The sequence below is a fragment of the Macaca mulatta genome, chromosome 2, assembly GCF_049350105.2.
Source record: "Macaca mulatta isolate MMU2019108-1 chromosome 2, T2T-MMU8v2.0, whole genome shotgun sequence".
NCBI lineage: Eukaryota > Metazoa > Chordata > Mammalia > Primates > Cercopithecidae > Macaca > Macaca mulatta.
The window spans coordinates 183,649,932-183,662,839 of record NC_133407.1 but is presented as its reverse complement, the minus strand read 5'-3'; the positions used below and the strand labels follow the sequence as shown (position 1 = coordinate 183,662,839).

At 39.2% G+C, this 12,908-nt stretch overlaps 2 protein-coding genes across 5 annotated transcripts in view; one reads left to right on the top strand and one right to left on the bottom strand.

The window, feature by feature from the left end:
• Positions 1–12,908, top strand: part of CMSS1 (cms1 ribosomal small subunit homolog) — a 372,406-nt gene that overhangs the window by 110,160 nt on the left and 249,338 nt on the right.
• FILIP1L (filamin A interacting protein 1 like) overlaps positions 1–12,908 on the bottom strand; it is a 294,176-nt gene that overhangs the window by 97,234 nt on the left and 184,034 nt on the right. For both annotated transcript variants that reach the window (XM_015129448.3, XM_077994039.1), the window contains exons 2-3: positions 4,954–5,215; positions 4,038–4,211 (exon numbers count right to left, since the gene is read on the bottom strand). In XM_015129448.3, the coding sequence (XP_014984934.3) occupies positions 4,038–4,211; positions 4,954–5,205 (426 nt within the window). In that variant the 5' untranslated portion in view covers positions 5,206–5,215. The remainder of the gene's footprint in view (positions 1–4,037; positions 4,212–4,953; positions 5,216–12,908) is intronic.

Here is a 12,908-nt window from a genome sequence, read left to right as displayed (position 1 = left end):
TTGGGCTGGTTTATCAGCTCCTGGCCTTGAGCTCCATTTTTGTCTGGCACAGGGTAAGCTGCCACCAGAAAAACATGTTGGCAAGAGCTAACTCAGGATCTTTTGCTAGTGATAAATTAAGATCTATTAAGAACTTGGTTTTGAAAACACCCGACTTTCTAGATTAATATAGATGCAGTAACTGATAATGTTGATTGATTTTTACAGTTTGCATTTGTCATAAAAGATTTAGAATGTGTGACTCAGTGTGAATTTAAAACCAATTTAAGTTGTGTATCCTAAAGAGCATGTGTTTGACTAGAAATGTACTTGACTAGAAATCTGGGGCACAAAATGACCTAATCATTTCAGAAAAAGAATACAACTGAGGTGTCCCAGCATATAGGACCCAATCGTTTCTCTCTGACTTCTAAATGCTTAAATTCACGAAATACGTGATTATGCCACACTACTGTTGATGATTTTTAATAAATGCAGCCAGTCCTTTTGTGAAAGCTGACACTGCTATGTTGTATTGCCTGCTGGCAGAGGCATCTTCTGAGAGGGGGGCTCTTGTATTGATTGTCATGGAAGTGTGTCTCCAACCACTGCAGCCCTCTGAAAATTTTATCTTCAGTTGCCCAAACATTAGAGTCCATTGTAAGGAAAATTCAAATCAACTCCTTTTGCAATTTGAGAGTGAAATAGTGATAGGATCAGCTTTACTTTAGGGAAGTTATTAGTTGACTTAGAAAATACATTCAATTTAATTTGTCACAAGATTGACCTTAGAATTAATATATGAATAATTATAGTAGGTATTCAGTAAAGCATAAATGAATTACTAAAAGAGGCTTTTCTAAATCCAAAAACAGTATTTCCTTGGAAAGCTTGTTGTAATTGTCAAGATATGTATATTAAACTTTATTCAAACCAAAGAGAGAAAATAGAAGGTTTATTTAACCCACTCTTGCTTTCCATTGTGTTTTTTTTTCCCTGTATATGTTGGTGGTTGTTTGAAGGGAATGGGAAGGAAGGCTAGAAGGAATCAGTGCCCTTCATTTATTCTGTGACCCCTTAAGTGGTCTCCCTTCCTCTAGCCTCACCTCCTTGCAGTCTGTCCTCATCACTGACAGCATGATTTTTCACCAGTGGGACTTCACTCTCCTGTTCAAGGCCAAAAGACCCTTCACCATCTGAACCTCCTGCCACCTTGGCCCCGTCTTCACTCCATATCTTCCCACCGATCCTACCCAACTTTCAGCCACACTGGACTTCAGGCAATTCTTAGAACTCACCATGGTGCTTCAAGACTGCTTTTTCAATGCCAAGACCTGGAAACCTTTTTTCCTCTTTCACCAAAACTTTTCCTATACATGAGCTTTTCAATGCATATTAACTAACTAGATGAATGAAATTAAACTTAAAAGTTTAATTATACCATTGCTTAAAGTAAGTATTTTAAGATTTGCCCTAGGTTATGCTAGTAATACTGAGACTCTTTTATTATAGTGCCTTGGTAAATCCAAAATGTTGTTTTTATATATATATATATATATATTTTTTTTTTTTTTTTTTTTTTTTTTTGAGACGGAATTTCACTCTTGTTGTCCAGGCTGAAGTGCAGTGGCGTGATCTCGGCTCGTCGCAATCTCCGCCTCCTGGGTTCAAGTGATTCTCCTGCCTCAGCCTCCCAAGTAGCTGGGATTCCAGGCATGTGCCACCACGCCTGGATAATTTTGTATTTTTAGTAGAAACGGGCTTTCTTCATGTTGGTCAGGCTGATCTCAAATTCCCAACCACAGGTGATCCACCTGCCTCAGCCTCCCAAAGTGCTGGGATTACAGGCCTGAGCCACGTGCCTGGCCCATATTTTCTGTAACATATTTTTTGGAAGAACTAAGAATACCTTAGGCTATTAATTTTTTTAAGGTAAATTCTGTTATAGAACCCTAGGCTGGAAAGGAATAGGAAGTCGAAACTCTTGTGGACTGAGTCCTTGACTCTTCCCTCCCTCTTGACCACACCTCTGCTCCTAGCCCCAGCCCCAGCCATGTTCCAGCTCACAGGCTTCCACCAGTTTTTCATCTTAAGTCAGTGTTCCTGTCGTGTCATGTAACTAAGAGCAGTTTGTTCTTCTAAATTATTTTGCCTTAAGAATTAGATAAATCACCTCTAGTTTACCCTAGACATGATTGAGATTTTTTAGATTTTTCAAAAAGAACATTATGAGGAAAATAAAACGGTGAAGGGGCTGTTAACACTTCAAGATGGGGGAATGCAAAAGAAGAATAACTTTAGCATGCAAGATGCTTATTCTGATGTAATTAGGGTACAGTCACAGCTGGTCTCAGCGGGAACACTGCCCTCTCTCCCTTTATTTTCTTCCGCCCTATCTAGGAAAATCCTAGGCAGAATTCCCCTTTACTGTTTATTTTCTAGGCATTCCCCTCTCACCTAGTACTTCCTAGACCGAGGAAAAGGATAGACAACTGAGTTGTGTGTGTGGAGTTATTTTGGCTTCAAGGAATTGCATAAACTGATAGCTGAGGAAAGAGAAATCCATAAGGGGGAAGTAGAGGAAAGAGAGGAAAATTGACAAATTATGGAGGTGGGAATGTGAGAGATGTATGTGTATAGGGCTGTCTGTTGGAGGAGTAATCAAAAAAGGTTGGACTTGTAAAGCAGGGCCAGATTATGGGTCATTTTCAGGGGCACATTACAGAGCTAGGATTGCAAGCATTTGTAGAAAGGGGATATTTCCAGTTTTGCATGTGCACAATAGAATTATTTTGTAATTAAAGTTTTTTCCACTGATTTCAACATAAGTTTGGAATCAAACTGTTTCATTTCACACTTAAGTGTTGAGGGGTTATGCCATTTATAGAGTTTTGTTAGGGTTATGTTCAGAGATCATTAATTTGCATTTGAGCTCACAGGGGCTGGGGAATTTGTGCCTGACACTGTTTCATAGTTAATATGTTGGGAGCCAGTTTACAGTTTTAACAGTATTCACTTGAATGCAGCTCTGGTTCCTTTTGTTTAAAATTTGGATTAAAGTGCAAGTCAACAGACTTTGGGTGGTCTCATCCTTACCCCTTAGAGAAGCAGATCCATATGACCAAACTCCTTCACTATTTGGCAAGACAGTAGTCTCTTCTCTCATGAGACACCAAAGACGAGAATAGCAAGGACATTAGAGGTCAGTCCTGAGGTAGGTTGCCAGTTTATTTGAGTTTATTTGAGGGAAATTTGTCTGAAACTTGCTTTCACTCTCCAGCCTCAACTCATGTTCCTAGTTCTTTCTTTTCTATAAAAATGAAAAATTATGAAATTTTCCATGAAGTTCTCAGAGGAAAATAGAAGAATAAAATAATAATTCCAAAGGGTTTCAGAATGTCAGCAAGTGAAAGAGCAAGCAGTACTGCCTTTTCCCCAGTGGTGGCCGTGTTGGGACTGCCCACCTTTGCGATTGTAATTGCTAGGCACACTTGGTGGGGGAAAGGTCTTTGCTGTCATTAAACTTTGAAGGAAAAAGAAGGTATGCACTCATCTAAAATATATGTTTTTAAAACCTCTATTTCTTGGACAGTTCTTCAGATTATTTCCATTCATGCTCAAAATTTCTATGACATAATACCTCAGCGTTTTCAAAAAATTAACCTCTATGGTTGAACTTTATCTGTTTTTTATTACAGCCTGGGTACCCTGCAAGTTCCCAGAGGGTGTGTGTGTCTGTGTGTGCACATGTATGTGTGTGCATGTGTGTGGTTGTGTGTGTGTGTGTGTCTGCACATGCACGTTAAGGGGGGGAGCATTCTCTGGCATTTGGTAGATTTTTGTTGAATTCAAGAAACAAACCTAGTGAATGCATCCTGTCTATGATTCATTCTTTTCAACTTTCCTGTTGAACTTGTTGTATTTCTCTATTTTGTGTAGGCTTTAAGTGCGTTAGAAAGTAAAACTGTAAGGAATCAAAGAGGAGTTACAGATCGTGCTCATCTGCAGGGCTAGTGCTTGGCTGCCTCCCAGGTACACACCCCTGATGTGGTACATACCTCATTCATTGGTTTCTCATAGATGTCCTCCTGCCAAGGGGCAGATTTCGCTTGAAAAGCATCTCTCTGGAGAGCCTCTAACACCTTTTTTGGAGTGACAAACCCATACTGAGCTTCCAGCAAAGCCAGGTCCATTTTTTCAGCCTTTAAAATGCCTATGACCTCATCTCGAGCCTGTAGGAACAAAAAGTATTTCAGAAAGCCTGCTGTCTCTACTAGCGGTCTCAGCAAGTGATTTTTGTGATAGCTGGCAGTGCTTTCTCTTCTCTTTCAAATATAAATGAATCATATTTCATTTTGACACTTCTGTAAAAAGTATCAAAACTATATCCCTTCATCCTTCTTGTAGTCTAATAACACAATGTTTTAAAAAGTGATTACTATACAACATTGGAGGACTACATTTTTTTATTGTGTTTGATGCAGCTATCATGATATCCGTCAATGTACTAGCATTTGGATTTTCAGGGGGTAGGAAGTAAAATTCTCCTATATGTGTATCAGCTGTTTTTAGATTTTCATGTAGGTTAATAATGCCAGGGCAAGTCTAGGAGCCAGTTCACTTGGGGTACGAAAGCACCTATTGCTTAAACCAATCCCGAAGTCATCTGGCATTGTTGCTGTTGATGCATGCACGTGCACTGAAGCTTCTGAGCAGCATGGGCAGAGGGCGTGACCTTTCACAACCTGTACGCCAATCACATGTCATCGTGACAGCCCCTTTAGATGGGATTAACTGCACTTTGAGTTGGCAGAGGAGAATTCTTTGTATATGTACTTATGCTTTGCTTTTGTGTACACACACGTATGAACCACAGATGAACCACAGATATCTATTTCTGAGGCAGCAGGAACACCAAATTCACAAGCAGCCTTCTGTTTGAAGCATGATGGGGATAACTACAACCCAGCTGACCTGCAGTTCTCCCTCCAGAATGCTGAGGAGAAATAACAGGTCATCTCTTGATAGGTCTTCTGCTTGGTGGCCATTACCACTGTGTGGCTTCTCTGCCTTGGGACATGGAACTATTACATCCGACTCACTGGGGGGGTCTTTGTCTTGCTGTCTGTGCTTCATGTTTTGAGGCCCTTGGAAACTGTGGCCTTTAGTATGTCTTGGAAATTTCTTGTGGGTTGAGCCCTCGGTGTCACTGTCTCTGGAACGCATTCTGTAAAGCCTGGAAGGAGGGAAGACAATTTGTAACGCTTAATGGAAATGGAGTTTTAATAAGAGTACCTATTACTGCTTTAACAAGTCTGCATTCTTGTTATATTTACCACAGCCCCAAACTCAATTTTTTTGATGTCTACAGCAGAGAAGGGTATTAGCAGATTCATAAATCACAGTCTTATTTACACTTTTGCTTTTAAAGCAAACATTTTAAAAAATGTGTTCTGCTTTGATTAAGGCCACTTATGTCTGTGGGTAAACAGGCCGTGTTTGAACTTCATCCCCAGAGCATTCCACCTCCGGAACCCAGGTCAGACCTCCAACCATGGCCTAAGTGCTTGCTTAAGATGTACTTAACATAATTATAATATTGTAAAATGGTGACTTTGCTAATTCTTCTGACTTTCTTCAGATTTACTTTATAGTATTTCCTTTAAAAATTGTTGGGGGTTTTTATGGGGTTTTTTGTTTTGTTTTTAAAATTTGTTAGCCTTTAAAAGTGCATTAGGACAGAAATGGCAGGATTACTGCTACAGAATTACTGCATTACTTTGTTTTGAAGGCCAAGTCTAGTATTAAAGGAATGAAGGCTTGGTCCCTGGCTGTATTCCTGTATTCCTGACATTCTTCTAAAATTCTAGATCTATCCTTGGGTAAGCTAAGGGCTTATATTTAGGACCCTCATCTTCAAAGCAGAGACACTGCTACCTAATGTAGTTGGCCATTCTGGAAACAATATAAAATAAATTAATATTTAAAGGACACATTAGCTCCGCATCTGATTATATAATCATCCAAATGAATTTATAATAGGAAGAAAAATTCTTCCACTGTTGAGGTTTCTAACTAGAAGATAAAATATCAGTTGAACTTATAATTGACTCCGTGGCATATAAGCAGATTATTAATTTTACTCTTTGTCCTTACAAATCATGAAGCTTTCACCATCGCCAGTACCTTCCTTTTAGTTTGTAGTATTTCTTTAAAAATCTGAAAAACTCAAGTGTCCAGAAAAGTGTAGAACTATAACAAACTGCTACATGCTACCACACAAATTTATAAAATTTTAATAATTTACTATATATTAGAAAACAGTTTTTAAGTACTGTATTATAGATGTATTGTAACGTATGTATCTCTTCTGAAACCCATTCTCCTCCCTTCCCACTCCAGAAGTAACCATGTACTCTTGAATTTGGTATTTATCATCCCCCTGCATGTTTCATACTTTTTAAAAGCGTGTATATATTGCTGAACAATGTATAGTATTGCATGTTTTCAAACCTTATTTGTAAACAGCATATTGAATGTATCTTTCTAAAACTTGCTTTTTCATCCTAGATTATATTTTTGAGATTCTTCCTTGTTCCATTTTACTGTAGTTTATGTATTTTGATTGCTGTAAGAGTATTTCATTATATAGTACATCATTTACTTGTTCATTTTACTGTTTTTGAATACTTTTTTTTTCAGTATTCAAAAAAATGCTATTTCAAACATTCTTGCACATTTTTTCCCCTTGTGTTAGGTGATAAGAATTTCGTCACAAATCAGCTGTGGAACTTAATTAAGACACTGACCCATTGCCAGGCACAATGGCTCACGCCTGTAATCCCAGCATTTTGGGAGACTGAGGCAGGCAGATTACCCGAGGTCAGGAGTTCAAGACCAGCCTGGCCAACGTGGCGAAATCCCATCTCTACTAAAAATACAAAAAATTAGCTGAGTGTGGTGGCACACGCCTGTAATCCCAGCTACTCAGGAGGCTGAGGCCCAGGAATCACTTCAATGCAGGAGGCGGAGGTTGCATTGAGCCAGGATCGCGCCCTTCACTCCAGCCTGGGTGACAGAGTAAGACTCTGTCTCAAAAAAAAAAAAAAAGACATTGACCCTCTTTAGGTCCAATGACCTGATCTGGAAGTAAGGGAGCACTTATTATGTGTGCTAAGCATTCTTCTCAGCATTTTCCATGTATTAGCTCATTCAAGTCTCACAACAACACTGTAAGGTAAGGAATATTACTATCTCCATTTTACAATGAACAAATGGAAGCACGAGAAACTTACTGAAGGTTGCATAGCTAGTAAGTGACAAAACTGGGATCTGAGTCTAGGAAACCTGGCTTAGGGACTCACACTCTTAAAAATCATGCCGTAATGCCATTATGCTGTATTGCCTAAGACAAATGCATATATACACTGGTATAAACACCTTGTCTGAAAAATGCCTATAGCCTTACTGAAGAGACTCTTTACAAATACAGTATGGATGGACAATGATGTGTGACAGTAGTTGTCACTGGCTCTTCCCTAGGTAGCCAGGGAAGGGCTCATTTATTGGAGAAAAGCAAAGGCATAGAAGGGATATTTTTGTGTAGGAATGGGAAGTTGGGGATGTGTAAGAGATAAGATTGGGAGAAACCTCATTGTGTGTATATTTATTTATTTATAAAAATATTCATGTACTACCACAGTATATTATGTGCTCTATAAAAGCATTCAAAAAAAGAAAAAAATGAAAAATTATACATAAATAGGATTTCTAATGATCTTTCCCCACCCCCATTGTATTTTCTTGAACACCTAGGAATATCCTTACTCTGGGCTATAGAAATAATGGAAGGTTGTTACATAAATATATTTAATATAGGTAAATATTACATTCTGCTTTATTTATAGATATATTCACACATGAATGATAGGGTCATCTATGTCCTTTGTCTTATATTTTTAAGACAAATGTATTCTTCATTCACATCTCCCATGGTGTATCTGACCTGGTGCTCCACACATAAAGGGCATGCGTTAGGGTGACTGGCTTGCTTCTTTTACTTTGTGCCCAACTGTCTCAGGTACATTTTAGTGTTTAACAAATAACCCCAAAACTTGGATGGAAGCTAAATAACAATGGCTCAGAATTCTGTGCGTTACTCCACAGCTTCAGCTTTCTTACAGCAATTCTGGGCATGGATGGTCTAAGATGGGCTCCCACGTATCTGACTGTTGGTTAGTTGGACTAGGAGAGCCTCAGCTGGGTCCTCTCATCTCAGCCGTATGTGGACTCTCATCCTCCCCACATGGTGGTCTCAGGACAACATTCCAAGAACATGAGAGTTGAAACTCCAACGTCTCATTTGTGAAAGAATGTCACAATGTCAGCCCAGATTCAAGATTGAGGAAATAAATTCCACCTCTACATGGAAGAAGATAAAAGGCCACATTGCAAAGGAATGGAAGGAATTAACTGCAGCCATCTTTGAAAAAGTTCGCCACACCCACAGATTCAGATTTCTGTGAAAATCTAATAAAAGCCTAGTTTAAAAGAGGAGCGAAATATATTTGGTTCTTTACTTCTTTTCATTTCCTGAAAGTACACAGGGTTTGATTTTTGTTTTTTCATTTTTACATGATGAATTCCTATGCTTTCCTCTTGCCCACACAGTCCTGTGTGGAACAATAGCCTACTGATAAGAATCAACTTGTATCCTGCTGCTAATCAATGAGAATTTCTCTGCCCTCATCACCTTAATCTAGGATATCCCTTCTAGAATACCAAGATAATGTAAGCTTTTATTTAGCAGGGTAATTTGCTGAACATTGTTCATAAGTAGTGCCCTTTTAGCTTAAGGCAGCCCTGAGCTACAACAGAAGACTGAATGGAGCTCTATATACATTCTAGCTTCCTCATCTCACTCTTAAAGTGGGTTAGATGAAATCTGACAGGAGAGCATAGATCATTTGCCAGTGATGATATTCATAAGTAGTAAAAAAAGGAATGACCTGAAACATTTTTATACTGTGTTTGTTATTCTTTTAAAGAGATTAGAGTTTTACTGAGACCACCAATTCTCTTTGGAGGCTGGGGATAGTAGCATCAACATTCTCACTGATTAATGAAGTGGTGCTCACACTGGATTTGTGAACAGACCCATCATGTGCAGACTTCTGGTCTACTGAGGAGCATATGTCTCTTCATGTTTACAGTGGTGGAGTTTCCTTGCCCCTCTGCCAGTAACCGCAAAATGATCAGTAATGAGAAGTAATTAAGTATCTAGAGGAAGCAAACAAAGACATGAATTTCATGATACTCTCATGCTTTGTATTATCAGTGACTTCATTGTTTCTCTTGGCAAATTTTTAATGCATCTGTGCTTGCCCCAGGGGTGCATAGTAGTGTAAAGAAAAAATTTGTAATAGCAACAGTGGTTTGGGATTTTCAGGGTACCAAAAAAAAAAAAAAAGTCAAGTTGCTTTTGTGTATACCAAATAATGATGCTTTATTCTTTATAAAGTGCTGACATAGTACCTGGTGAGTTTGCAAGGGAAGAAAACCTGCTTAGTTGTCAGTTTAACACAGCCTAATGTGTTGTTATCTGTGACTGTCATAACCATAGAATGATGACCTTCAGGAGTGTAGCCTGGGAATCAGGAAACCCAGCCTCTGATCCCAGCTCTGCCTTTAATTAGCCAGGGTCTGTGTTGTTGCTTATAAAATGAGAATATTGGGATAGGTTGGCCCCATGAGGTCATTCAGGCTGGAACAAGGACCAAGGATTGTTTCCCTTGACCTCTACCCTGTTCCTCACCCGCTAATGGATTCCCCTGACAGCAGGGTTAGGACCTGAGACTAGAAGATCTTTGAAGTCCCGGGATTTCCCGCTTTAGAATTCTGGGATTCTCTGTTGTCTTGTATCTATGGATACAAATACAGTGCAGTTGGCAGTAAGAAGTAGATCCTGCTTTGTTTTCCTATGTAGTTCCTTTAGTCAGTTTTACTTGGGCTTAAGTTAGTTGAAATCATGGTGGATCTTGGTAAGGATGTGTCCATACAAGAGGACTAGAAGAGAGTTTGTAATTATTTACTTAATTTATTTACAGGAAATGGCCAAATGTAAATAGAGGTCTATTCTACTCATCACCTTCCTCCAGCAGCCCCCCCAGCCAATTTCTTATTATAAAAGTTAAATTTTAAAAATCATTCTTTATTAATGTTGTATATTAAAAATTACTCTACATAGTTAGGTGCTATTTAGACATACTTTTTAGTCTTCATTTTCCTACTCATTTTTGTTTTAGAATTGTGGATGTGACTAGAGGATATTTTTGCTTGTATCAAGTAATTGAAAAGCCTCAATAAAAGAAATCATTTTTGGTCTTGGTCATTTAATATGATATTGAGGTAGCCAAGCAAAACTACTCCAATTTAGAGAAAGAAAATAATAATAATAATGATAGCTAGCATGTATTCATTCCTGATCATATACAAGCCCATCCTAAATGCCTTCCTTTGATTAACTCATTTAATCCTCTCAAAAAACATTTCTTATTACCTCATTTTGCAGAGGAAGAAATTGAAGCTTGAAGCCTTTTTTTGGGGGGGGGGGGGACAGATCCCACACTGTCGCCCAGGCTGGAATGCAGTGGTACGATCTCATGTCACTGCAACCTCCGCCTCCCAGGTTCAAGGGATTCTCCTGCTTCAGCCTCCTGAGTAGCTGGGACTACAGGCGCATGCCACCACACCCAGCTAATTTTTATATTTTTACTAGAGGCAGGGTTTCACGGTGTTGGCCAGGAGGGTCTCGATCTCGACCTCATGATCCGCCTGCCTCGGCCTCCCAATGTGCTGGGATTACAGGCATGAGCCACCTGCGCTCGGCCCGCTTGAAGCCTTTTTAAATAACTTGCCAAAGGTCATACTGCTAAAAAGTGGCAGAGTCAGAGTCAGGCCATAATTTAGGCAGTCTGGCTTCAGAGCCTACTAAATCACTATGCTGTATCTACTTAGGTCTTATAAAAAGGTATACATAGTAAAGGAAAAATCCTGGTTTAACATTAATTTATTCAACAAACATTTATGAAATGAAGCCCCTACTATGTCAAGTACTGTGCTAGACAATTTTGTTTTAACTAGCTCTTCTTTTCTTTTCTTTTCTTTTCCTTTCTTTCCTTCCCTCCTTCCTTCCTTCCTTCCTCCCTCCCTCCCTCCCTCCTTTCTTTCCTTCCTTCCTTCCTTTCTTTCTTTCTTTCTTCCTTTCTTTCTTTCTTTCTTTCTTTCTTTCTTTCTTTCTTTCTTTCTTTCTTTTCTTTCTTTTCTTTCTTTTCTTTCTTTTCTTTCTTCACTTTTGCTCTTGTTACCCAGGCTGTAGTGCAATGGCATGATCTTGGCTCACTGCACCCTCTGTCTCCAGGGTTCAAGCAATTTTCCTGCCTCAGCCTCCCAAGTAGCTGGGATTACAGGCACCTGCCACCATACGGCTAATTTTTTTGTATTTTTAGTAGAGACAGGGTTTCACCATCTTGGCCAGGCTGGTCTCGAACTCCTGACCACAGGTGATCCACCCACCTCAGCCTCCCAAAGTGCTGGGATTACAGGTATGAGCCACCGTGCCTGGCCTACCTTATTTTCATATCTGGACCAATCTCCAATTTGTTGAATTCTGAGTATCCAGAATTGCACAAAAATGTGAGTAACGTAAATTCACAAACCCCTAGCCTTTGAGTCTATTCAGTAAAGTTACTCTTTTCATATATTGTTTATGTGCAAAACCTATATATTTGAATTCGTAGTTATTTTTAAGTTTTCATGTGCTTTTCTCAACCACTGCTATCATCTTGAAGTGGCAGGAGACATGTCTTAATAGAAAGACTATGAGATTGTGGAATCAAATAAAACTGTTCTTAAATCACAGCTCCAACATTGGGCGTCTGTGAGCCTTTAAATGTAAAATGGAGATAATGGTACTTGCTAATGGGTTTATTATTAATATTTGGTGAGCACAGGGCCCCTGTTGTTCATGTCTGTATCCCCATGTCCTACAGAGTTGGACCTCAGCAGGGATTTTTTGAGTGATTGAATCGTGCAGTCCTCAGCAGAGCTGGTTGGCTCTGAATAGGAGCTGCCTCATGGTAAAGATGATTCATTTGTGAACCACTGGCTAGAAATTTAGAAAAAGGGTACTGAGAACCTACTGAAGTAGCTGTGTATAGACCTCTTACCACATGCCAGACACTGTTTTAAGCGCTTCAGTTCATTTATCTTATTTATCTTAAAGAATTTTAGCCTGAAGTAAATGAAAAAAAAAAAAAAACCCTGTAGGAAGAGGGTTGGTAAAGGTGAATTAAGCGTGGAGACTCTCATAAGAGATAGCAAAGACAAATGAATTAATATCAATTTCAGGGCAGCACTGGTGGCTATAAAAATCTCAGGAAGTGTGTGTGTGAGTGTGAGTGTGTGCACACGCACACTGATGCTGGGTGGGGAAGAAATGTTAGATCCACGTAACTTACTGGAAATCTCCATTCAATTTCACTGAATTTTGTAAACTTTTGATCATAAATACCCTGATCTGCTATCCCTCACCCCCAGCCCTCTCACAGACACCCTCACATGCATGAAATGAACTGAGTATGCACTATACTACTTTTTTTTTAAATTGACAGCACCATTAACCATCATTAGTTCTGTTTTTAAGCATGTAACACTTTATTAAGGCAGTGTCGTTTAAACTTGGTGTAGGGGGAAATTTTAGACATAAATTGTTTGTTTTGATGGCAAGAAGACTGCGTAACACAGAGTGAGTCTGTGCTAACTGTAGGACACTCATGGCCAAGGAACAAAGCTGGGAGTGATCCAAAGCTTTAAGTTTGAATATATTTAACACCCCATACTTTGCTGAGTTTAGAGGGCAGACTGTCTGT